Source organism: Lissotriton helveticus, chromosome 1_1 (assembly GCF_964261635.1).
Source record: "Lissotriton helveticus chromosome 1_1, aLisHel1.1, whole genome shotgun sequence".
Lineage (NCBI taxonomy): Eukaryota > Metazoa > Chordata > Amphibia > Caudata > Salamandridae > Lissotriton > Lissotriton helveticus.
The window spans coordinates 1,151,209,945-1,151,235,956 of NC_136057.1; the positions used below are offsets into that span (position 1 = coordinate 1,151,209,945).

The 26,012-nt window shown below is 46.5% G+C and overlaps 1 protein-coding gene across 2 annotated transcripts in view; it reads left to right on the plus strand.

Annotated features, from left to right (window-relative positions):
- Positions 1-26,012, plus strand: part of MOV10L1 (Mov10 like RNA helicase 1) — a 1,293,514-nt gene that overhangs the window by 911,066 nt on the left and 356,436 nt on the right. For both annotated transcript variants that reach the window (XM_078678939.1, XM_078678944.1), the window contains one exon: positions 8,191-8,340. In XM_078678939.1, the coding sequence (XP_078535065.1) occupies positions 8,191-8,340 (150 nt within the window). The remainder of the gene's footprint in view (positions 1-8,190; positions 8,341-26,012) is intronic.

Genomic DNA, 26,012 nt, shown 5'->3' on the forward strand with positions numbered 1-26,012 from the left:
GTTTTTTAAAGGTTTGCAGTGTATGTTCCCTCTTCATTATGACCCAGTGAGACCTTAATCTTGTCCTGACATCCTTGATGTGTGCTCTCTTTGAGCCCTTACATAACTGTCTTCTCAGGCTCCTTACCACCAAAACAGCCTTCCTGGTGACCGTAATATCTGCCCTGAGGGTCGGTGAGCTTCAGTCCTGGTCATCCAAGCCTCCTTACCTGAACATCTACCCAGAAAAACTTGTGCTTCGTACAAGGGCTTTCTTTCTTCCAAAAGTGGTCAATCCATTTCATGTAGGCTAAAACATCCCTCTGCCTACTTTTTACACTCTGCCTTATCCGTCCAAAGAAGAGGAGCGACTTCACTATCTGGACGCTAAAAGAGAATTGCCATTCTCCAGTATTAGGGTGTCTTTCATAGATTCACATGCCTGAATCATTCCCCGTCGTCGGAGTGGGAGTCCCACGGTATATAAAAAAGCAATAATATGCTATAATAACATTGGAAAAACCAGTAATTCCCAACCAGGAAGTAAAGTAGCCCAAGCTACATGAGAAAAAACTTCCACACTCATGACTATCCTAGTCATTTTGTATAGTCCAAACTACAGCCAATCAGGCGACAGCACCCACCAGAATGTTCTCCCCAGAGGCTCAGGCTCTCAGATTTTCTACCGCACGTCGTGTGAAGGGAGTCTCCCTGAGCTCTGCTCAGTTTTTCTTCAATTTTCATAGTTTTTCTTCAATTTTTTCTTCAATATATCACAGTTTTGTAATGTCTTCTTACATGAAGTCTACCTTCAGGCCCTGTGTGACTTGTGGAAAGCTGAGACTTTTTCCTGTGAACACTCATGAAGAGTATATGGACCAGCACTCTGCCTGTCTCTGACATGGTAGGAGGAGAAGGGGTTGTTCTTGTGCTTAGACTATACCCCCCTTCTGATGTGGGAGGATTTTTTTGTTTGTCCTGCACGTTAAGATGTTAAGAGATGCTTCTCCTCTACTTCACCAGCTGAAGTAACATCACAATTAAGGGGTCTCTGGCCTTCTTTGAGTCTGTGCCTCCCACATCTACGCCCACGAGATTTACTCTCAGGCGTCTAGACTCACTCTGTGCACTTTTCTACGTAAAAATGTGCCAGCTTGTCGACGATACGGTCGATTTACTCTCAGAGGACAATCTCTGCAGTCACTGGTGCTCTGCAATGACACCGCCTCCAGGCTTTCGTCGACGACAGTGAGGACAGTGCCCTATTGTCGACTGCAGGCTCGTCGACCACTGGGAGTTTTGTCGATGTAAATGTCTTTGACAGTGGGCCTCGTCGACGGTAGGCTCGTCGACGGTAGGCTCGTCGACGGTAGGCTCGTCGACGGTAGGCTCGTCGACGGTAGGCTCGTCGACGGTAGGCTCGTCGACGGTAGGCTCGTCGACGGTAGGCTCGTCGACGGTGAGCTCTGTAGACGGTAGGCTAGTCCATAGACGGTGACCTCCATAGACGGTGAGCTCCGTAGACGGTGAGCTCCGTAGACGGTGAGCTCCGTAGACGGTGAGCTCCGTAGACGGTGAGCTCCGTAGACGGTGAGCTCCGTAGACGGTGAGCTCCGTAGACGGTGAGCTCCGTAGACGGTGAGCTCCGTAGACGGTGAGCTCCGTAGACGGTGACGGTGAGCTCCGTAGACGGTGAGCTCCGTAGACGGTGAGCTCCGTAGACGGTGGGCTCCGTAGACGGTGGGCTCCGTAGACGGTGGGCTCTGTAAATTGTGACCTCCGTAGACGGTGAGCTCCGTAGACTGTAGTCTCTGTAGACTGTGGGCTCTGTAGACTGAACTCCGTAGACGGTGGGCTCCGTAGACGGTGGGCTCCGTAGACGGTGGGCTCCGTAGACGGTGGGCTCCGTAGACGGTGGGCTCCGTAGACGGTGGGCTCCGTAGACGGTGGGCTCCGTAGACGGTGGGCTCCGTAGACGGTGGGCTCCGTAGACGGTGGGCTCCGTAGACGGTGGGCTCCGTAGACGGTGGGCTCCGTAGACGGTGAGCTCCGTAGACGGTGAGCTCCGTAGACGGTGAGCTCCGTAGACGGTGGGCTCCGTAGACGGTGAGCTCTGTAAATTGTGACCTCCGTAGACGGTGAGCTCCGTAGACTGTAGTCTCTGTAGACTGTGGGCTCTGTAGACTGAACCCCGTAGACGGTGGGCTCCGTAGACGGTGGGCTCCGTAGACGGTGAGCTCCGTAGACGGTGAGCTCCGTAGACGGTGAGCTCCGTAGACGGTGAGCTCCGTAGACGGTGAGCTCCGTAGACGGTGAGCTCCGTAGACGGTGAGCTCCGTAGACGGTGAGCTCCGTAGACGGTGAGCTCCGTAGACGGTGAGCTCTGTAAATTGTGACCTCTGTAGACGGTGAGCTCCGTAGACTGTAGTCTCTGTAGACTGTGGGCTCTGTAGACTGAACTCCGTAGACGGTGGGCTCCGTAGACGGTGAGCTCCGTAGACGGTGAGCTCCGTAGACGGTGAGCTCCGTAGACGGTGAGCTCCGTAGACGGTGAGCTCCGTAGACGGTGAGCTCCGTAGACGGTGAGCTCCGTAGACGGTGAGCTCCGTAGACGGTGAGCTCTGTAGACGGTGAGCTCTGTAGACGACGGTGAGCTTTGTCAATATTCAGCTTCGACGCCAGTTGACTTCGTTAACGGATGACCCTGTCAACTGTTGGATTCGTCGACGTTTGAGCCCGTTGATAGTTGGTTTCACACACTATTGACTTTTATGCACAGTGCTTTTGTAGATGATTTATTTTGTCGACGGCAGCTTTCTGCTACATCCACGTGATGGCGTGATGGCCTTTTACTTCCGCCATTATTCTTCTTGGAGAATATTGGAGGTTTTCCCCTCCTTATGAAGAGAGCGGCGAATCGGTTTTCCCCTTTCCCCTCGTCCCGGGGAAACCACAGAAGCAAGTTCGTTCACTTCCTATCATAGACTTTATTAGGAAGAAGGTGTTAAAGTCATGCATGGGCCAGACTCTGTGCCAGTGTTTTTTTTCCACGCCTTGACAAGACGTGTGAAGCTCGCCACTATTCACCTGCTTTTCTAGTCTCTCAGCCTACCCTGACTCAGTCATTACTCAGGCGGCTCAGCGATTATCTTGCAAGCCAGTGGGCAGGTATGCCGCCAGATGTGCTCTGACATGTTGGCGCTAGTAGAACGTATTCCAGAATCCTCCAAGCCTCACACTTTGAAGATCCTGCAGGAGGGAGAGAGAGAGAGAGTAGTGCATCAGAAATAATACACTGTGCAGCGTACATTGCATGTACAGGTTTTCAACAGCTCGCAAGAGGGGCAGTCTGGCGAAGACATTTTTGCTTCAATGCTACGTCTTTCGCAAGGAGGTTCCAACTTCAATACTTCACTTGCCTTTTGATTGAGGATCCCTTCTGGCCAGCACACAGATACTGCCCACACCCTCTGGATATAGAATCGCAGCCTTTTCGTGGTGCCGAGCACGTAGATCCACGTCCTTTTTTCAAGGGAGTTCCATCCAGTATTGGCTCCTACAATCATAACCAACTGCGTTACTCAAATCAAACAGTCATATGGGCAAAGTACCAACAGTTCCCACAATTCATCGTACGGCCGAGGCAACTCTTCTAAGAAACAATGGATTACCTTGAACCCACCTTTATTCCCTCCAAAAACGTCAGAGATCTAATATCTCACTTTTATTCCAATTGGTCAAAGGTGACAGAAGACCGTTGGGTTTTTAAACGTCATGCCCAAGGGCACGCTCTAGAATTTGTCAAATTTCCCTTTTTCTACACCTCCAAAGGGACCTCCACCTTTCTCATCTACGGGAGTCGTTTGCACAAGTGTCTATATGGATACAAACAGGGACCGTCGGAGTGGTTCCGAATCTCCAACAGCGTTAGGGTTTACTCTCAGTTCCTCCTCAACAAGTAAATCAGGAAAGTAGCGCATGATTTTAGATCTTTGCGCAAACTTTACCAATGTTGTACCTCAAAGTCCTAAGGTTCTTATGCCAGAACGACTTTATAACTACATTCAACCTCCAAGAGGTCTATTTTGATGTGCCAATTCTTCCTAAGCACAGGAAGTGGCTACGCTTTACAATAGGTACAAAACATTTTCAATTAAAGCCCTACCTTTTGGACTTAGGTCGGCTTCACGTGTCTTTACGTAGATCCTGGCACCAGTGGCACCCTATCTACGTCTGCAAGGCATACAAATTCGTCATTACTGAGACAACTGTATAATGGGGGCTCACTCTTATTTACAAGCAGTCCAGCACACCCAGACTTGTCAGTCACTGTTTCAAAACCTGGTTTTCAATAAATCATGACAAGTCCCAACTAGTACTAGCTCCGATATGAACGTTTCTCGGAGCATCAATCCGTACAAACCTAGCAAAGGTGTTTGTCTCACACGAACGACGGGCCTGCAGCTCCTACTTGGTGGTGCTTCTACAGATTTCACATGAGAAAATTGCTAGAGGAGCTAGACAAAAGTCGTTGCAGGTCTCCAGTTCAATCGAAGATCTCATTCTAATCACTCCTCGGATGCAAGAGGCCTTTCTTGTTTGGTGGGTCCAAGAAAGAAATTTGTAGAAGGTGTGTGCGTTTCTTTCAAGAAGCGCCAAAATTACACAATCACTACTGACTCATCCCTCGAGGGTTGGGAAGCATGTCTTCACGTGCTGAAAGTCAGCGGGAAATGGAACCCTCAACAAAAGGCTTGGCACATCAATGTGCTAGAGCTAGGTGCCATCTTCTTAGCCCTCAAATCCTTTCGTGCAATCATTCAAGGGGCCACAGTATTGGTTCGCTCAGACAATACTTCAAGTATGCATTACTTAAGCATACAGGGAAGAACGAGGTTGGTTCTTCTATCTCATGAAGCCCAAGAGGTATGGGCTTGGGCGATACCACACAGGATCAATCTCTTGGCTGTTCATGTGCCGTGAGTTGCAAATGTGCTGGCGGACACCATCAGCAGGTCAACAGTGTCCAACAACGAATAGGAATTACATCAGCCAACAGCGGATCGAATCTTCCAGCAGTGGGGTCATCCCGATCTGGACCACTTTGCGACCAAAAGGAACAGCAAATGCCTGTTTCTTTGCAAGCTGGCTTACCCACAGGGACTCGCAAGGGAAGGCATTTTCGATAAACTGGTCTCAAATATATGCTTACGCCTTTCCTCCGATACTGTTGGTTCCGGGGGTTCTCCGGAAGATGAAAGAGCCGTGTCGCTTGATTCTCTTTGCCCCCAGGTGGCTTCGCCAATTCTGGTCCACCAAACTTCTTCTCCTCTCTGAGTGCGATCCAATACAGTTTCGACCAATACCGAATCTCCTCTCCATTCAGAATGGTCAGATGTGCCATCAGGATCCGGCTTCTCTAAAAATTTGTAGCTTGGCGTTCTGAGCACCTTGAATTAGCTCATCTGAATATCTTGACAGATTGTAAGGAGGTACTGGCTTACGCGAGAGCACCTATTAAAATAAAGACTTACAGACTTTAATGGTAAAGAATCTGCATTTGGTGTTAATCTGCTGGGGTTCACCCATTTCATGCAATGCTGGACCAGATATTACCTTTTTTCTTGCACTTGGCAAGATCAGGCTTATCTCATGCATTGTTGAAGGTCTTTTTGGCAGCCATTTCAAGGTAACGTCAGGATGGGTCCATCTCTCTTTATTCTTCAAAGAATACAACAGTTCTTTAAGGGACTATTCAGAATGTTTCCTCCTGTACGTCGTCCGCCTCCATCATGGCATTTTTAAGGTAGTTTTAGCGCAGCTCATGCGCCACCCATTTGAGCCAATTCACAGGGTGTATTTCATAATCCTAACATGGAACGTTTCTCTTTTGCTAGCATTAACTTCATCTAGAAGAGTCAGTGATGTTCAAGCTGTCACCGTCAATTCACCTTTCTGGCAATTCACGTCCAATTCTGTGGTGCTAATACAAACCCAAGGTTTATGCCTAAGGTGCCTACGTTTTTCCACCTGAACTAACCAGTCCTCTTAAAGACGTTTTTTCCTAATCCGCAATCCCCTGCGGAGAGGGCATTACATACCCTTGACATCAGAAGATGTTTAAAATTCTGTTTGCAAATGACTCTTCCATTCGCAAATCTGATCAACTGTTTATTGCCTATGGTAAGATAAGGCAAGGACAAGCAGTGTCTAAACAAACCATAGCTAGATGGATTTCTGCAGCTATTGATTTTTGCCATCTTCAAGCTGGAAGACCTTTACAGACAATTCCAAGAGCTCACTCTGCAAGAGCTGTTTCTTCCTCGACTGCTCTTTTCGCTGGAGTTCCTCGTCAGCAAATCTGCAGAGCAGCGACTTTGTCCTCAGACATACTGTCACCAGGCATTATTGTTCGGATGCTGCCAGCGAGGCTGATACGTCAGTGGGTCAAGCGGTTCTACGCAATCTTTTCAGATAAGATGAGCCTCTGTTTTTCCCTCCTCCTCTGTACTGCTTTCCAGACGCTTATTCCATGCCTAAGTTGGGTGCATTCTCATGTGCTTGCAAGTTTTTTCATGCATATATGAATGTTGGCATTTTATTATGTGAATGTATATACCTGCTATGTACAAACTTATGTTACAAAAAGCGTCTTCCAAGCATTATTTCGGTACTGCTATCTACTCTGATTCAGGCATGTGAATCTATGAAAGACACCCTAATACTGGAGAAGAACAATAGTTACTTACCTGTAATCTGTGGTTCTCCAGTATTGGTGTCTTTCATAGATTCACATGCAACCCGCCCACCTCCCCTCTGAGGCTCTTTAGGCTAGGATGTTTTTAGCTTCACTCCTGTGCGAGAAAATCTGAGAGCCTGAGCCTCTGGGGAGAACATTCTGGTGGGTGCTGTCGCCTGATTGGCTGTAGTTTGGACTATACAAAATGACTAGGATAGTCATGAGTGTGGAAGTTTTTTCTACTGTAGCTTGGGCTACTTTACTTCCTGGTTGGGAATTACTGGTTTTTCCAATGTTATTATATCATATTATTGCTTTTTTATATACCGTGGGACTCCCACTCCGACGACGGGGAATGATTCAGGCATGTGAATCTATGAAAGACACCAATACTGGAGAACCACAGATTACAGGTAAGTAACTATTGTTCTTCTACCTTGACCACACACAAGAGTTTCGGGTGGAGGACCAACTTTTCGTGGGGTATATCAGAGCAAAGATGGATTGTTCTCGGTATAAAGATACGTAATGTTCTGGGTACGAAGCAGCCCGCAGAGGGTTTACGTGCTTATTCCAACAGAGAAAAAGCTGCTACCATTGCTTTAGTAGGCGAAGTTCCGGTCCTGGACATTTACAAGGTGGCAAGTGGGCTTCCTTGCATGTTTACCAAACACTACTGCCTGGACAGTCAGGTCTGTAGGGATGGGCATTCTTGCCTGTTCGGTCCTGCAGGACTTCCTCATGTGAAATTGGTCCACAGACCCACCTTCTGGGAGATATTACTTGGGTCTCTTTACTATTGTAAGGAATCTCTGGCTAAAAGTCTCTGACAGTTGAACCGGTTACTTACCTTCAGTAACGCCTTATTTGCTATAGACTCTATTTAGCCTCATATTGCTTACTGACCCACTCATCCTCTCCACTCTCTGAACCGATTTTGAAGGACAGGGCTTTCCACTCTCAGGTCCCATGTTTTCCACACCAGTGGTCAGTGTACTCCGTGGCTCCGCACTTCTGGTGTGGAAATGATACCAGCACACCTGGTTGGCGTCTATATAGAGTTGTCATTTCCAGCACAGATGCCACCTCCGACGCCACACGGAGCCAAACAGCACATCCTGCTGGCGCAGGAGTACTGCTCACAAAAAAATATCCAGATCCAGTCTGAAGCCTGTGGAATATTCTAAGGTAAGGAATCTGTGGTTAGATGGAGTCTCTACCAGATAAGGCATTACCATAAGTAAGCAACTTGTTCACCTTGACATAGAAATAACAAAATGTTGACATCAATTTGTCACTTTTTAAGTGTTTCCAGAACTTGTCATAGTTGTCTTCTAGCCACAGATTTTTGTATTGATCTTTTTCATGCATTCTTATAGCTTGAAAGTTCATATATTTGATAACACTGAACATAGGCAGTACTGCCAAACAATCCAGGCTAAAGTAACCTATGGGAAATTTTAATTTCGCAGGGTACCGAAACACGTGAAGGCTGCAATCCTTCCTGGTTTAACCCAACAGAAGCAGTTCAGGTCATGCGTTACTGCTGCATTCTTGCTAAACATGTTACAACTTCTGTTTCAGCAAAAAGTATTGGCGTGATTACGCCATACAGAAAACAGGTAGGCTGTTGACATCCATTGATGCTAAGCAAAAACTGATTTTCTTTTCTTAATATTTGTCCTTTTAGAGTAGATTTGAATAATTCCTGTTGACAGTTTAAGATCAAGTCAAGCTTGATCCATTAAAAAGACAAGCCAAAGCACTTGAAGATCTTGCTTGTGTACTGTTAGTTGCAATGGCTGCCTCTTGTGCTCTGTGGACGGATATTTCCTTCCAGGGATTACAGATGGTGTGTATGTCTTCCACTGTTTCAAATATTGCTATAAACTGATCACTGACTTTCGCCTTACTTTGTAAGATCTGATTTACCTTATTCATTAACCCTAGTTAGAGATATACACTTTTAGGATTTGGGCAGGGCGTGTGTGGACTGTGTAAGCCAAAGAGGTTGTAGTATGACTATAAAACTAGATGCATCATTTAGAGTTGATGGTGCAGTGCAAATCCTCGACAGAGCCCATCAGATGGAGGACAGCAAAATATTAGATTCTACATTTGCCTCCTGGGAATCATTTTGGGACCTTGGTTGCTTCCTATTTGCATACACTGGTAACTCTAGCGCTCGTGTGTTTACAATATACCCTTAGGATGGCTCTGTGCAATGCCCCAACCATGATTTGTCAGGGTTGGACCATAGTAGATCATCTTTTCATCACCATAACATCCCTTTTGAGCAAGTGGTGAACAGCTTTGCTCAGAGAGTATTTTATATACCATGTTGTAAAAACATCACAGAATTAAGGGCACAATATATGGAATTCACAAAGGACCTACAAGCGCATAGAGCTGGTCTCATTAAACTGAAGCCCCTTGTATAAGACAAACCATACATCCTATATCGTGTTTTCCACACCTCCACTCTGCCCTTTGACGCACACTGAAGTGTCACCTAATGTTTTTTTAAGTAGTCTAGAAACTCAGAAAGGTTGTGTCTGATTCAGTGATTAATGCTCAACCCCACATTCTTTTCAATCTCTCAGCCCCACTTTGTTCTCTTATTTGAATAATGTCTTCTTTCCTACAGAATTACATGTTCGGTCTCAAGAGAGAGGAGAGGAGGGAGTGGGGGGAGGAGTTGGCTTAACGGCTAGGGCGTTCCACCTTGAATCTGGGAAACTGGGTTCGAGTCTGGGCCATGATGCTGAAAGTCCCTTAAAAAAAAAAAGTTAACATATTTTGCAACTTTTATGCTGTATACTGTATCATTTGTTTTATAGTGCGCACCCTACTGTGTTTAATTGGATATCACATTATGCAACCTATGCTACACTTTCAGTTGCTCTGCTTAACTGTGATGTATTTGTAGCTTAAACATACAGATCCGCTTTGATTCTCTTCAAGCCCCGTCAAGAGATAACTGTGTAAAATAAATAGCACTCTTCTTTGTGTCCCGAGGTATTTTATAAAATAACTATCTGATAGTGACATCTAGCCGCAGCTTCCTTACCTTTGAACTTCCAGGCGTCTGGCTAGATCCGTATGATTCTACTTAGCAGTACTCCTGCACGGCAGTAGGTGGCGTCAGTCGACTCCATGTGACGTCGTCGTGATGTTTGCGTCATCAATATAACCACCACTCCAGCGCACTAACGTCATTTCTTTTCTTTTCACACCATCAACTCCGATCCATTGAAGAGATCTACCCCTTGTAATTTTTTAACAGACTTTTTGTTGACTACATTGGTGTGCGGGTGTGTCATGTCGAGTAAGAAGACTTCGGGGTTCAAGCCATGTGGCACCTGTCACTCCGCCATGTAGGTCACAGACCCCCATTTGGTCTGTCTTTGGTACCTGGAGCATGACCACGACTCTTAGTTGTGCTCAAGACTGCCGGGCCATGGCATCAAAGGCTTTGAGAGAGTAGTCCGTAAAGCTTTTCGCAGCCCAGGGTCCTGCACCTGCATCGCCTTGTCCGACTCGGTCCCGATCCAGGTCTCGGTCGAGAGGAAGACCCGAGCACCGCTCTGGTATGTCGAAATCCTCTTTGTGGAAGTCTGATAAGAGGCACCACAAGAAACACAAGACATCAAAGCGTGCCTCAACTTCTCCCTGCCCGTCTCACGATGTGGCAGAGGAACCTCAGCTTTCGAGCCCCCACGGCTCTGCGTTTCCTTCCCTTTCTGGGGCCGGGAGCGACCCACACCTAGCTGAAAGAATTTTATGACGCCATGTGCGCCATATTTGGGCGTCCTGACCCTGCCAGCACACCTTTGGGCCATGCAGGGAGTGGAGGCAGAGGATTGGTAGTGTGAGCAGGGTACCAAATACCAGAATATAAGAAAGGGTCCCAGGGGAATTAATATTTATAGACCTGCTTGTATCTTGTCCCCAACTGAACAGTACATAACACACGAAAGATACAAAGGGTCTAATGAAATTTTACTATGGTCGGTACCTAATTGTGGTATACGGACTCATAAATACCGAGAGGTTATCAAAGTGACACAGGAGAGAGAAATGGGTGATCAAAACAGAAGAAAGAATACCCATCAGCCCACCTATTGGCGGAACTTCATTATCTGTTTTTTTTTTTTTTAAAAGATGGAAAGAAATTCTTGAGGATTGCTAGTGTCGGATCGTGAAAACAGACCATCAACCAGAAGATGAGATTTTTTTAGGCTGAAAGGGCAAGTTGCAGTGCTCAGAAAGTGTAAAGAATATAGAATATAAACAAAATTAGTGGTGATATAAAAATTGCTGTTTTGATGTCTTAAGAGAACTTTAATGGGTGCGACCATCAAAACGGCATGTTTAAAAACAGAGTGAAAATAGTATGTAAAAAATTACTATTCATCAAAGATTTTGGTTGGTCGACATGTTTCAGCCCCCACGGGCTTTCATCAGGACCTATGATGTACACTTCTGCAACACTTACCACAAGACGTGATAATCAGTATAGATTATGTAGACCTACCAATTTTAAAGTAGTCTCATATCTTCATTTTAGAACCTCTCCTATGAAACCGGAAACATAAAGAATATACACAAAGCAGAACAAATGTCATAATTAAAGAAACGTATCTGATGTGTTACATTGGATGTATTTACAAACAATAAGAGAGAGAGGGAGAGTCGTGAACACTCTTAGTCCCCAAATTATAATATGTAACAACAACAAAAGAGTGTTCCTGTTCTGGTTCAGGTGGAAAAAGGGCACAGAGCACAAGGAAACAACAAAGCCCAATAGGTTTGTTAGGAAAGCCCTCACTCACCGACCTGGTCGGTGACTTGCTTCATCATCGGGCCCCACCGGGTGTGACCGAATGTCACCCCGGTGTGCTTCGACGCCAGAGTTACTGCGGAGCTGGTTTTCGTGATGGGAGGGCTATGTGGAAAATTACGTGAATAGTGTCAAGTGGTGAGATTAAAATTGCCTTGTATGTGTCAAAAATTTAATTTTAATCAAAGACCATCAAGGGCAAGGTTAAAAAATGTGTAGGTGAGTAGAGCCAACTAATTGGATGGTCTTACTCCCTCTAGCATTAAGTGAATATGTGAATGGTCGACATGGACATGTTTCAGCCGGTGTGGTATCATTAACCTGGCATTCGTCAGGACCTATGGTGTTAAACCTCGGCGGTATGGGCACTCTAAGGCCCACCCTACCAGAGGGCTTGAAAGTTAAAAGATCTGTGAAGTGCACAAAAACACAGAGGCGGGCTTCACCACCCGAAGGTAGGACGCACACACCTCCAGCCTCTAAAATTTAGAGACTAAAAATAAAAAGGCACCTGTGAAGGTAAGAAAACACAGACAACACAAGACAAAAGAAACATAATTAGAATATTTTGTCAATTGATTTAGCCAGATTCAGTCTATTTCTAGTGCTCATAGTGCCAGGGTGCACCACTCATGCAGAATAGCAGAGGTGCGTGGCTCTGCCGTTGGCTGAGGCTACACGATAAGTCATATTGTTAATATGGTGGCACTGTCAAAGTAGATTGCCAATTTTGCAAAATCTAACTGTGTAAGTGCACAGGGGAGGGTATTGATACGTGAAATGAGGGCGAAATGGCAGTGAAAATAAACACGCAACATTCTGTCACTCATCGATCAATGGGCCAAATGGCCAGTGGCCAGTCAGCAATGAAGCAGTCAAGAAGTGGCGAGAAAGAGGGAGGGTCTCACTTCACCAGGGATGAAAATCCACCCCATAGACCGCGGGAGGGAGGGGACGGCGCATTTGGCACATCCTGCAAAGCAAAACAGAGGGAAGAAAAAGGGACACCAAAGCCTGGTCAAGCAGCAGTTAACACTACTTAGCTCTGAATGGTTTCTCAGCCGGACTCGTACTCACGCCCACGGCGTCCGTCTCCTGCAGATAAGCCTACACGCCCTCAGGACCGGGTCTCGTCGATCCGGTTGGGAAGGGTGAAGGCGGTTATATGCGTTGCCGGTGAGGAAAAAGGCGCGACACCACTTCCGGGAGTTTCAGCCTTCCTACCACGCATGCGTTGAGGATGTACTCCAGGGCTAGACTGCTAGCCTGGTCCGGGCAGGCTACTCACTTCCGGGAATTACGCGCGGATTGAGGCGCATGCGCAGACATGATTTCCTTCGGAATTCGGGATAGTGACACTACTCGTAATGCGCATGCGCAGACGAGGTGAGACTTGAACACGGATGGAAACACAAGAGCGCAATTTGGTGTGCGCGTGAGGGGTATAATCAGAGTCAGTGAAAAGTATAACTGGCTCATGAGTTCAGGATGGGTGTTATCAAGACCAGTGGAGTGGTAAAAACTGATCTAGGAAAGTTAAGAAAGTTAAAGTAACACCGTAGCAGACAAAGGGAGTTGGTGGGAACAGATACAGATCTTGGGATAACAGATATTCATTTCAGTCATTTATTTGAGAACAGAACCCCAAGGAATGTCATCATTAAGGCCATTAGTATGGGTGCCCAGGCGATACACCCAACGCTGTTCCTTTTCAAACAGTCTCTCAGATATATTGGGGCCCCCAACGATTTGTTCAATCACAGTCCATTTCAGGTCGTTGGTGGTGTGATTGGTCTGGAGGAAATGGTCACTCATTCTTGTCGTGGCTTTTTTGCACCTGATATTACTTCTGTGCTCACATATCCGTAGCCTTATTTTACGGGTTGTCATACCCACGTAACGGAGTGAGCATGGGCAGGTGACGAGGTACACGACATTGACAGAGTTACAGTTAGTGTGGGCTTTCTGCCACCAGGTTTTACCGGGTTCCAGAGTCAAGGATTTTGTCGGGGTAGTTAGGTGACAGACAGAGCAGTTTGAACAAGGGAAGTGGCCCGTCACTTTAGGAAGGTTCCAAGTGTCAGTTATACTCCTCATCGGGGTTGCAGGTAGTATTTTAGGTCTGGTGTGGACCAGAGCATCCTTGAGACTGTGCCCTTTCTTAAAGGAAAACAGTGGTTTTTGCCAGTCCTTCTTGATGCTGGTGACGATTTTCCAGTTCTTGTTTATTGATTTTTTCAACTGGTTGGATAGTGCACCGTACGTGGTGACACACGTGAGGGGGACTTCTGTTGTTGTTATTTTCGAAGTCGGTTCCAGAAGTGCTTCCCGTGGTTGATTCCGTGCACGTTTGAAGCCTTTGTTTAGTAGGTGGTTGGGGTAGCCTCTTTGTGCCAGTTTAGCTGTTAGATCAGTTGATTGGGTTTTGAAATCAACTAAGTTGCTGCAGTTCCGGCGAATCCGTAAATATTGACCATACGGGAGATTCTCCCTTAACGGGCGAGGATGAAAGCTAGAGAACTGCAACAGGTTATTCTTAGCTGTAGCTTTGTAATGAGTCTTAGTAGTTAAGGTTGTTCCACTCTTAGTGATAACCACATCAAGAAACACCACCTCCGTAGTGCTCACGGTGTGGGTGAATTTCAGGTATCTGTTAAGAGTATTAAGCCAGTTCAGGAACTCCGTTAGCCTTTCCATGCTGCCCTTCCAGATGAGCAGCACGTCATCAATATACCTTTTCCAGTATGTGATATTTCTGCTGAACGGGTTGTTAATAGACAGTATGTTTTTAGCCTCGAAGTCTGCGACATACAACCCCGCTATGCTGGGGGCAAATGTACTGCCCATCGAGGTCCCCGAGCATTGTAGGAAGAGACGCCCTTGGTATGCGAAGAAATTTTCTTTCAGTGCGATGGTGGCGCATTCAGTTATGAAGTCTCTGGGGGTGTTATATTCCCAAGTGGTAGAGTGCAGGGCGGCCTTTAGTACCGTTATAGTCTCATCTTGCGGGATACTGGTATATAGGCTCTCAATGTCTAAGGTGGCCAAGATGATGGTATCTGGCTCAAAAGAGATTGATTGCAGTTGGTGTAGCAGGCTTTTCGTGTCCTTGAGGTATGTCGGTGTGTTTTGCACAATTGGTTTCAAGAACTGGTCACAAAAGGTTGACAGGGGTTCTAAAATGGACCCGATTCCCGACACAATTGGGCGTCCAGGTGGGGGCAATTTATTTTTATGAGTCTTCGGGAGTGTGTAGAAGTATGGAATAATTTTATTACTCCTCGAAAGAAAGTCTGCTTCATTTTTAGATATATGACCCCTGGATTCGGCCTCCTGGACCAGATCGGTGATACGATTCTGGAGTTCAGGGGAGGGATCTGTGGTAAGTGGTAGGTAATTGTTGGTGTCACTCAGTAATTCTTCACATACCCTCTCATAATCCCTAATATTTTGGATTACGATGCCGCCACCTTTATCGGCTGGTTTGATGGTAATAGCGTTGTTGTTTTTTAGTTTATCAAGTGCCCGGTACTCCTCGGCGCTGAAGTTGCCAAAGTGGTGCGGTTCAGGGCATGCTTCCAAATCCAAGAACACTGCTTGTTCGAAAGCTGTAATAGCAGCTGGTACAGTGTGCGGAGGGGGTACAAACGTCGATTTTGGTCTCAGGCCAGTATCTCCCTTACGCATTTCTGCATCAGGATCCTCTTTACCTTCAAAAAAGGCCTTCAGTTTTAGTTTGCGGAAAAAATCCGTGAGTTCACAATGTAATTTAAATTTATCAGGACGAGCCGTAGGCACAAACCCCAGTCCTTTCTCTAATACTCGTTGTTCCGTGGGTGTGAGTTCCAAATCCGACAAGTTGGTGATTAGACTTGTTGGTTGCTGGCCCCTGGTTGTGGTGTCTGGCTCCTCGTGCGGTTCCCGACAGCTTCGTCTGTTTGCCAGGAGACTTGGTTGGGGGTTCTCTTGTTCCTCCCTCTGCCTCTGCGGCCCCGTTCTAAAAAAGGCTGCTGGTATTGGTTTTGGGGGGGAGGAGGAGGAGGGTGATGCCATCCTGGGTTCCAACCCATCATAGGGAATTGTGGGTGTGGAAAGGGGAATGGTGGCGGCCCGTATCCGGCATGTGGTGCCATTGCCCAACTTGGTGCTTGGTTGTGGTTCTGGAATCTTTGATTGCCTCTGTGGCCTCTATTGCCTCGTCTCCCTCCTCGTTTGTATGAGCCTGTGCTTGACCCACTACTATTGGAGGAATTATCATCTGTTGCATCTGATTCATTCAAGCCCTTTGTAGGTGCTGTATAATCAGGGTCAGCGTAAGGGTAAGTTTTGTTGAATTCAAATTTCTTAAGGTCTTTCTGAAATTTGGTTAGTTTAGACTGCAATAGGTTTTCTTTATATTCATTCATTTCACGATTGATCTCATCTAGTTTCTTTTTGTAGCCGGTCACAGTTGTTTTAAATTGTGATTCCGTCTCCTGTATTTCTATCAATAGGATGTCAGAGAGACGCAGGGCAGTCTTAATGATCAGGACGAGCCAATCACGCGTGCAATGCCACGCGATCATGGCCCAATCTTTCCTAAATTGTGCATCATCTAGAAAGATGCGGGGGGCATTGGTCACCAAAAGGCCTTTTGGTGCTGAGTTGGAAGTCAGGTATTGCTTCATTATCGTCCCATGTAAGATGGTGCGTATACGATCACGTTTCTGTTCCGTTAATTTCTCCCAGTCTGAGGTGTGTGCTATGGCTTGTGAAATTGCCGGGTCTGCAAAGAGATTGGCATCTGCCATTATCGCATCTATTTCTGCTTCCGAGAAGGTTAGACCCAGATTCGACATTATGGGATCTGCTTGGTGGGTGGTACTCAATCAGAGTTGGCGGTAAACCAATTGAGGGTCCCTTGGTTTCAGGAGAGGGAAAAAAGGAAGAAAAGAGAAATAAGGTGGCGGCATCGTAATCCAAAATATTAGGGATTATGAGAGGGTATGTGAAGAATTACTGAGTGACACCAACAATTACCTACCACTTACCACAGATCCCTCCCCTGAACTCCAGAATCGTATCACCGATCTGGTCCAGGAGGCCGAATCCAGGGGTCATATATCTAAAAATGAAGCAGACTTTCTTTCGAGGAGTAATAAAATTATTCCATACTTCTACACACTCCCGAAGACTCATAAAAATAAATTGCCCCCACCTGGACGCCCAATTGTGTCGGGAATCGGGTCCATTTTAGAACCCCTGTCAACCTTTTGTGACCAGTTCTTGAAACCAATTGTGCAAAACACACCGACATACCTCAAGGACACGAAAAGCCTGCTACACCAACTGCAATCAATCTCTTTTGAGCCAGATACCATCATCTTGGCCACCTTAGACATTGAGAGCCTATATACCAGTATCCCGCAAGATGAGACTATAACGGTACTAAAGGCCGCCCTGCACTCTACCACTTGGGAATATAACACCCCCAGAGACTTCATAACTGAATGCGCCACCATCGCACTGAAAGAAAATTTCTTCGCATACCAAGGGCGTCTCTTCCTACAATGCTCGGGGACCTCGATGGGCAGTACATTTGCCCCCAGCATAGCGGGGTTGTATGTCGCAGACTTCGAGGCTAAAAACATACTGTCTATTAACAACCCGTTCAGCAGAAATATCACATACTGGAAAAGGTATATTGATGACGTGCTGCTCATCTGGAAGGGCAGCATGGAAAGGCTAACGGAGTTCCTGAACTGGCTTAATACTCTTAACAGATACCTGAAATTCACCCACACCGTGAGCACTACGGAGGTGGTGTTTCTTGATGTGGTTATCACTAAGAGTGGAACAACCTTAACTACTAAGACTCATTACAAAGCTACAGCTAAGAATAACCTGTTGCAGTTCTCTAGCTTTCATCCTCGCCCGTTAAGGGAGAATCTCCCGTATGGTCAATATTTACGGATTCGCCGGAACTGCAGCAACTTAGTTGATTTCAAAACCCAATCAACTGATCTAACAGCTAAACTGGCACAAAGAGGCTACCCCAACCACCTACTAAACAAAGGCTTCAAACGTGCACGGAATCAACCACGGGAAGCACTTCTGGAACCGACTTCGAAAATAACAACAACAGAAGTCCCCCTCACGTGTGTCACCACGTACGGTGCACTATCCAACCAGTTGAAAAAATCAATAAACAAGAACTGGAAAATCGTCACCAGCATCAAGAAGGACTGGCAAAAACCACTGTTTTCCTTTAAGAAAGGGCACAGTCTCAAGGATGCTCTGGTCCACACCAGACCTAAAATACTACCTGCAACCCCGATGAGGAGTATAACTGACACTTGGAACCTTCCTAAAGTGACGGGCCACTTCCCTTGTTCAAACTGCTCTGTCTGTCACCTAACTACCCCGACAAAATCCTTGACTCTGGAACCCGGTAAAACCTGGTGGCAGAAAGCCCACACTAACTGTAACTCTGTCAATGTCGTGTACCTCGTCACCTGCCCATGCTCACTCCGTTACGTGGGTATGACAACCCGTAAAATAAGGCTACGGATATGTGAGCACAGAAGTAATATCAGGTGCAAAAAAGCCACGACAAGAATGAGTGACCATTTCCTCCAGACCAATCACACCACCAACGACCTGAAATGGACTGTGATTGAACAAATCGTTGGGGGCCCCAATATATCTGAGAGACTGTTTGAAAAGGAACAGCGTTGGGTGTATCGCCTGGGCACCCATACTAATGGCCTTAATGATGACATTCCTTGGGGTTCTGTTCTCAAATAAATGACTGAAATGAATATCTGTTATCCCAAGATCTGTATCTGTTCCCACCAACTCCCTTTGTCTGCTACGGTGTTACTTTAACTTTCTTAACTTTCCTAGATCAGTTTTTACCACTCCACTGGTCTTGATAACACCCATCCTGAACTCATGAGCCAGTTATACTTTTCACTGACTCTGATTATACCCCTCACGCGCACACCAAATTGCGCTCTTGTGTTTCCATCCGTGTTCAAGTCTCACCTCGTCTGCGCATGCGCATTACGAGTAGTGTCACTATCCCGAATTCCGAAGGAAATCATGTCTGCGCATGCGCCTCAATCCGCGCGTAATTCCCGGAAGTGAGTAGCCTGCCCGGACCAGGCTAGCAGTCTAGCCCTGGAGTACATCCTCAACGCATGCGTGGTAGGAAGGCTGAAACTCCCGGAAGTGGTGTCGCGCCTTTTTCCTCACCGGCAACGCATATAACCGCCTTCACCCTTCCCAACCGGATCGACGAGACCCGGTCCTGAGGGCGTGTAGGCTTATCTGCAGGAGACGGACGCCGTGGGCGTGAGTACGAGTCCGGCTGAGAAACCATTCAGAGCTAAGTAGTGTTAACTGCTGCTTGACCAGGCTTTGGTGTCCCTTTTTCTTCCCTCTGTTTTGCTTTGCAGGATGTGCCAAATGCGCCGTCCCCTCCCTCCCGCGGTCTATGGGGTGGATTTTCATCCCTGGTGAAGTGAGACCCTCCCTCTTTCTCGCCACTTCTTGACTGCTTCATTGCTGACTGGCCACTGGCCATTTGGCCCATTGATCGATGAGTGACAGAATGTTGCGTGTTTATTTTCACTGCCATTTCGCCCTCATTTCACGTATCAATACCCTCCCCTGTGCACTTACACAGTTAGATTTTGCAAAATTGGCAATCTACTTTGACAGTGCCACCATATTAACAATATGACTTATCGTGTAGCCTCAGCCAACGGCAGAGCCACGCACCTCTGCTATTCTGCATGAGTGGTGCACCCTGGCACTATGAGCACTAGAAATAGACTGAATCTGGCTAAATCAATTGACAAAATATTCTAATTATGTTTCTTTTGTCTTGTGTTGTCTGTGTTTTCTTACCTTCACAGGTGCCTTTTTATTTTTAGTCTCTAAATTTTAGAGGCTGGAGGTGTGTGCGTCCTACCTTCGGGTGGTGAAGCCCGCCTCTGTGTTTTTGTGCACTTCACAGATCTTTTAACTTTCAAGCCCTCTGGTAGGGTGGGCCTTAGAGTGCCCATACCGCCGAGGTTTAACACCATAGGTCCTGACGAATGCCAGGTTAATGATACCACACCGGCTGAAACATGTCCATGTCGACCATTCACATATTCACTTAATGCTAGAGGGAGTAAGACCATCCAATTAGTTGGCTCTACTCACCTACACATTTTTTAACCTTGCCCTTGATGGTCTTTGATTAAAATTAAATTTTTGACACATACAAGGCAATTTTAATCTCACCACTTGACACTATTCACGTAATTTTCCACATAGCCCTCCCATCACGAAAACCAGCTCCGCAGTAACTCTGGCGTCGAAGCACACCGGGGTGACATTCGGTCACACCCGGTGGGGCCCGATGATGAAGCAAGTCACCGACCAGGTCGGTGAGTGAGGGCTTTCCTAACAAACCTATTGGGCTTTGTTGTTTCCTTGTGCTCTGTGCCCTTTTTCCACCTGAACCAGAACAGGAACACTCTTTTGTTGTTGTTACATATTATAATTTGGGGACTAAGAGTGTTCACGACTCTCCCTCTCTCTCTTATTGTTTGTAAATATTTAAGCAGCGCACAGCTGTGAGAGATTATTTCTCTTTTCTTCCTTTTTTCCCTCTCCTGAAACCAAGGGACCCTCAATTGGTTTACCGCCAACTCTGATTGAGTACCACCCACCAAGCAGATCCCATAATGTCGAATCTGGGTCTAACCTTCTCGGAAGCAGAAATAGATGCGATAATGGCAGATGCCAATCTCTTTGCAGACCCGGCAATTTCACAAGCCATAGCACACACCTCAGACTGGGAGAAATTAACGGAACAGAAACGTGATCGTATACGCACCATCTTACATGGGACGATAATGAAGCAATACCTGACTTCCAACTCAGCACCAAAAGGCCTTTTGGTGACCAATGCCCCCCGCATCTTTCTAGATGATGCACAATTTAGGAAAGATTGGGCCATGATCGCGTGGCATTGCACGCGTGATTGGCTCGTCCTGATCATTAAGACTGCCCTGCGTCTCTCTGACATCCTATTGATAGAAATACAGGAGACGGAATCACAATTTAAAACAACTGTGACCGGCTACAAAAAGAAACTAGATGAGATCAATCGTGAAATGAATGAATATAAAGAAAACCTATTGCAGTCTAAACTAACCAAATTTCAGAAAGACCTTAAGAAATTTGAATTCAACAAAACTTACCCTTACGCTGACCCTGATTATACAGCACCTACAAAGGGCTTGAATGAATCAGATGCAACAGATGATAATTCCTCCAATAGTAGTGGGTCAAGCACAGGCTCATACAAACGAGGAGGGAGACGAGGCAATAGAGGCCACAGAGGCAATCAAAGATTCCAGAACCACAACCAAGCACCAAGTTGGGCAATGGCACCACATGCCGGATACGGGCCGCCACCATTCCCCTTTCCACACCCACAATTCCCTATGATGGGTTGGAACCCAGGATGGCATCACCCTCCTCCTCCTCCCCCCCAAAACCAATACCAGCAGCCTTTTTTAGAACGGGGCCGCAGAGGCAGAGGGAGGAACAAGAGAACCCCCAACCAAGTCTCCTGGCAAACAGACGAAGCTGTCGGGAACCGCACGAGGAGCCAGACACCACAACCAGGGGCCAGCAACCAACAAGTCTAATCACCAACTTGTCGGATTTGGAACTCACACCCACGGAACAACGAGTATTAGAGAAAGGACTGGGGTTTGTGCCTACGGCTCGTCCTGATAAATTTAAATTACATTGTGAACTCACGGATTTTTTCCGCAAACTAAAACTGAAGGCCTTTTTTGAAGGTAAAGAGGATCCTGATGCAGAAATGCGTAAGGGAGATACTGGCCTGAGACCAAAATCGACGTTTGTACCCCCTCCGCACACTGTACCAGCTGCTATTACAGCTTTCGAACAAGCAGTGTTCTTGGATTTGGAAGCATGCCCTGAACCGCACCACTTTGGCAACTTCAGCGCCGAGGAGTACCGGGCACTTGATAAACTAAAAAACAACAACGCTATTACCATCAAACCAGCCGATAAAGGTGGCGGCATCGTAATCCAAAATATTAGGGATTATGAGAGGGTATGTGAAGAATTACTGAGTGACACCAACAATTACCTACCACTTACCACAGATCCCTCCCCTGAACTCCAGAATCGTATCACCGATCTGGTCCAGGAGGCCGAATCCAGGGGTCATATATCTAAAAATGAAGCAGACTTTCTTTCGAGGAGTAATAAAATTATTCCATACTTCTACACACTCCCGAAGACTCATAAAAATAAATTGCCCCCACCTGGACGCCCAATTGTGTCGGGAATCGGGTCCATTTTAGAACCCCTGTCAACCTTTTGTGACCAGTTCTTGAAACCAATTGTGCAAAACACACCGACATACCTCAAGGACACGAAAAGCCTGCTACACCAACTGCAATCAATCTCTTTTGAGCCAGATACCATCATCTTGGCCACCTTAGACATTGAGAGCCTATATACCAGTATCCCGCAAGATGAGACTATAACGGTACTAAAGGCCGCCCTGCACTCTACCACTTGGGAATATAACACCCCCAGAGACTTCATAACTGAATGCGCCACCATCGCACTGAAAGAAAATTTCTTCGCATACCAAGGGCGTCTCTTCCTACAATGCTCGGGGACCTCGATGGGCAGTACATTTGCCCCCAGCATAGCGGGGTTGTATGTCGCAGACTTCGAGGCTAAAAACATACTGTCTATTAACAACCCGTTCAGCAGAAATATCACATACTGGAAAAGGTATATTGATGACGTGCTGCTCATCTGGAAGGGCAGCATGGAAAGGCTAACGGAGTTCCTGAACTGGCTTAATACTCTTAACAGATACCTGAAATTCACCCACACCGTGAGCACTACGGAGGTGGTGTTTCTTGATGTGGTTATCACTAAGAGTGGAACAACCTTAACTACTAAGACTCATTACAAAGCTACAGCTAAGAATAACCTGTTGCAGTTCTCTAGCTTTCATCCTCGCCCGTTAAGGGAGAATCTCCCGTATGGTCAATATTTACGGATTCGCCGGAACTGCAGCAACTTAGTTGATTTCAAAACCCAATCAACTGATCTAACAGCTAAACTGGCACAAAGAGGCTACCCCAACCACCTACTAAACAAAGGCTTCAAACGTGCACGGAATCAACCACGGGAAGCACTTCTGGAACCGACTTCGAAAATAACAACAACAGAAGTCCCCCTCACGTGTGTCACCACGTACGGTGCACTATCCAACCAGTTGAAAAAATCAATAAACAAGAACTGGAAAATCGTCACCAGCATCAAGAAGGACTGGCAAAAACCACTGTTTTCCTTTAAGAAAGGGCACAGTCTCAAGGATGCTCTGGTCCACACCAGACCTAAAATACTACCTGCAACCCCGATGAGGAGTATAACTGACACTTGGAACCTTCCTAAAGTGACGGGCCACTTCCCTTGTTCAAACTGCTCTGTCTGTCACCTAACTACCCCGACAAAATCCTTGACTCTGGAACCCGGTAAAACCTGGTGGCAGAAAGCCCACACTAACTGTAACTCTGTCAATGTCGTGTACCTCGTCACCTGCCCATGCTCACTCCGTTACGTGGGTATGACAACCCGTAAAATAAGGCTACGGATATGTGAGCACAGAAGTAATATCAGGTGCAAAAAAGCCACGACAAGAATGAGTGACCATTTCCTCCAGACCAATCACACCACCAACGACCTGAAATGGACTGTGATTGAACAAATCGTTGGGGGCCCCAATATATCTGAGAGACTGTTTGAAAAGGAACAGCGTTGGGTGTATCGCCTGGGCACCCATACTAATGGCCTTAATGATGACATTCCTTGGGGTTCTGTTCTCAAATAAATGACTGAAATGAATATCTGTTATCCCAAGATCTGTATCTGTTCCCACCAACTCCCTTTGTCTGCTACGGTGTTACTTTAACTTTCTTAACTTTCCTAGATCAGTTTTTACCACTCCACTGGTCTTGATAACACCCATCCTGAACTCATGAGCCAGTTATACTTTTCACTGACTCTGATTATACCCCTCACGCGCACACCAAATTGCGCTCTTGTGTTTCCATCCGTGTTCAAGTCTCACCTCGTCTGCGCATGCGCATTACGAGTAGTGTCACTATCCCGAATTCCGAAGGAAATCATGTCTGCGCATGCGCCTCAATCCGCGCGTAATTCCCGGAAGTGAGTAGCCTGCCCGGACCAGGCTAGCAGTCTAGCCCTGGAGTACATCCTCAACGCATGCGTGGTAGGAAGGCTGAAACTCCCGGAAGTGGTGTCGCGCCTTTTTCCTCACCGGCAACGCATATAACCGCCTTCACCCTTCCCAACCGGATCGACGAGACCCGGTCCTGAGGGCGTGTAGGCTTATCTGCAGGAGACGGACGCCGTGGGCGTGAGTACGAGTCCGGCTGAGAAACCATTCAGAGCTAAGTAGTGTTAACTGCTGCTTGACCAGGCTTTGGTGTCCCTTTTTCTTCCCTCTGTTTTGCTTTGCAGGATGTGCCAAATGCGCCGTCCCCTCCCTCCCGCGGTCTATGGGGTGGATTTTCATCCCTGGTGAAGTGAGACCCTCCCTCTTTCTCGCCACTTCTTGACTGCTTCATTGCTGACTGGCCACTGGCCATTTGGCCCATTGATCGATGAGTGACAGAATGTTGCGTGTTTATTTTCACTGCCATTTCGCCCTCATTTCACGTATCAATACCCTCCCCTGTGCACTTACACAGTTAGATTTTGCAAAATTGGCAATCTACTTTGACAGTGCCACCATATTAACAATATGACTTATCGTGTAGCCTCAGCCAACGGCAGAGCCACGCACCTCTGCTATTCTGCATGAGTGGTGCACCCTGGCACTATGAGCACTAGAAATAGACTGAATCTGGCTAAATCAATTGACAAAATATTCTAATTATGTTTCTTTTGTCTTGTGTTGTCTGTGTTTTCTTACCTTCACAGGTGCCTTTTTATTTTTAGTCTCTAAATTTTAGAGGCTGGAGGTGTGTGCGTCCTACCTTCGGGTGGTGAAGCCCGCCTCTGTGTTTTTGTGCACTTCACAGATCTTTTAACTTTCAAGCCCTCTGGTAGGGTGGGCCTTAGAGTGCCCATACCGCCGAGGTTTAACACCATAGGTCCTGACGAATGCCAGGTTAATGATACCACACCGGCTGAAACATGTCCATGTCGACCATTCACATATTCACTTAATGCTAGAGGGAGTAAGACCATCCAATTAGTTGGCTCTACTCACCTACACATTTTTTAACCTTGCCCTTGATGGTCTTTGATTAAAATTAAATTTTTGACACATACAAGGCAATTTTAATCTCACCACTTGACACTATTCACGTAATTTTCCACATAGCCCTCCCATCACGAAAACCAGCTCCGCAGTAACTCTGGCGTCGAAGCACACCGGGGTGACATTCGGTCACACCCGGTGGGGCCCGATGATGAAGCAAGTCACCGACCAGGTCGGTGAGTGAGGGCTTTCCTAACAAACCTATTGGGCTTTGTTGTTTCCTTGTGCTCTGTGCCCTTTTTCCACCTGAACCAGAACAGGAACACTCTTACATTGGATGTATCCACATTTGTATAATCCACTCACCCATCAGTGTTGGGGGGAACAACCTCACCTGGCACTCGCTCAGGACAAAGAGGCCACGCACTAGATAGAAATATATACAAAATTATATGTAACATGTATACATTTAAGCCAACATGTACTCAATACAGTGGCTATGTAACTCAAAAAGTCAGAATGAAAACAGAAAAGCAGAAATACAGGTGCCTCGTGGCCACGACAAGAGAACTCCATAAAGGTGACATATTCCTACATGCTTAATTGGTAATTAAAATGAGCAAGTGTTACATAAAACACCTCTCTGAGTGAATTGCCTATGAGTAAATGTTAAAGGCAAGGTGTCTTTGAAAATATATTCAAATATATAGAAGACACTCTCATAGATATAGATCAACTTTTATCTAGAAAATGACCACAGGTTGAACCAATAACACAACTGAACGCAGCCCTCACTCACCTTTCCGTCGTTACCTCGGTCTGGCATCTGAGCCGAGGGGAAGGTGGCGAGGCTGCGAAGAGTAGCTGGTTATAACTACCTAAGGATGACCAGAGAGAAAGCTCTCTACAGACTCAGCCATATAGTGATAGGCTCTTCATTAGGGAGAAAACCAGTAGCAGCACGGCTATTCTGAGTAGGCAAACCCACGCATTGTCGCCGCTACTACTAAGAGAACTACCCTGATTGGTGGATAGTACAAACCGGAAACTTGGGGCTGTTCTAAGCCAAGCGCTGTCGGACCCTATGGAAGAGCTATGGAAGAGCGTACCAGCCACGCCAA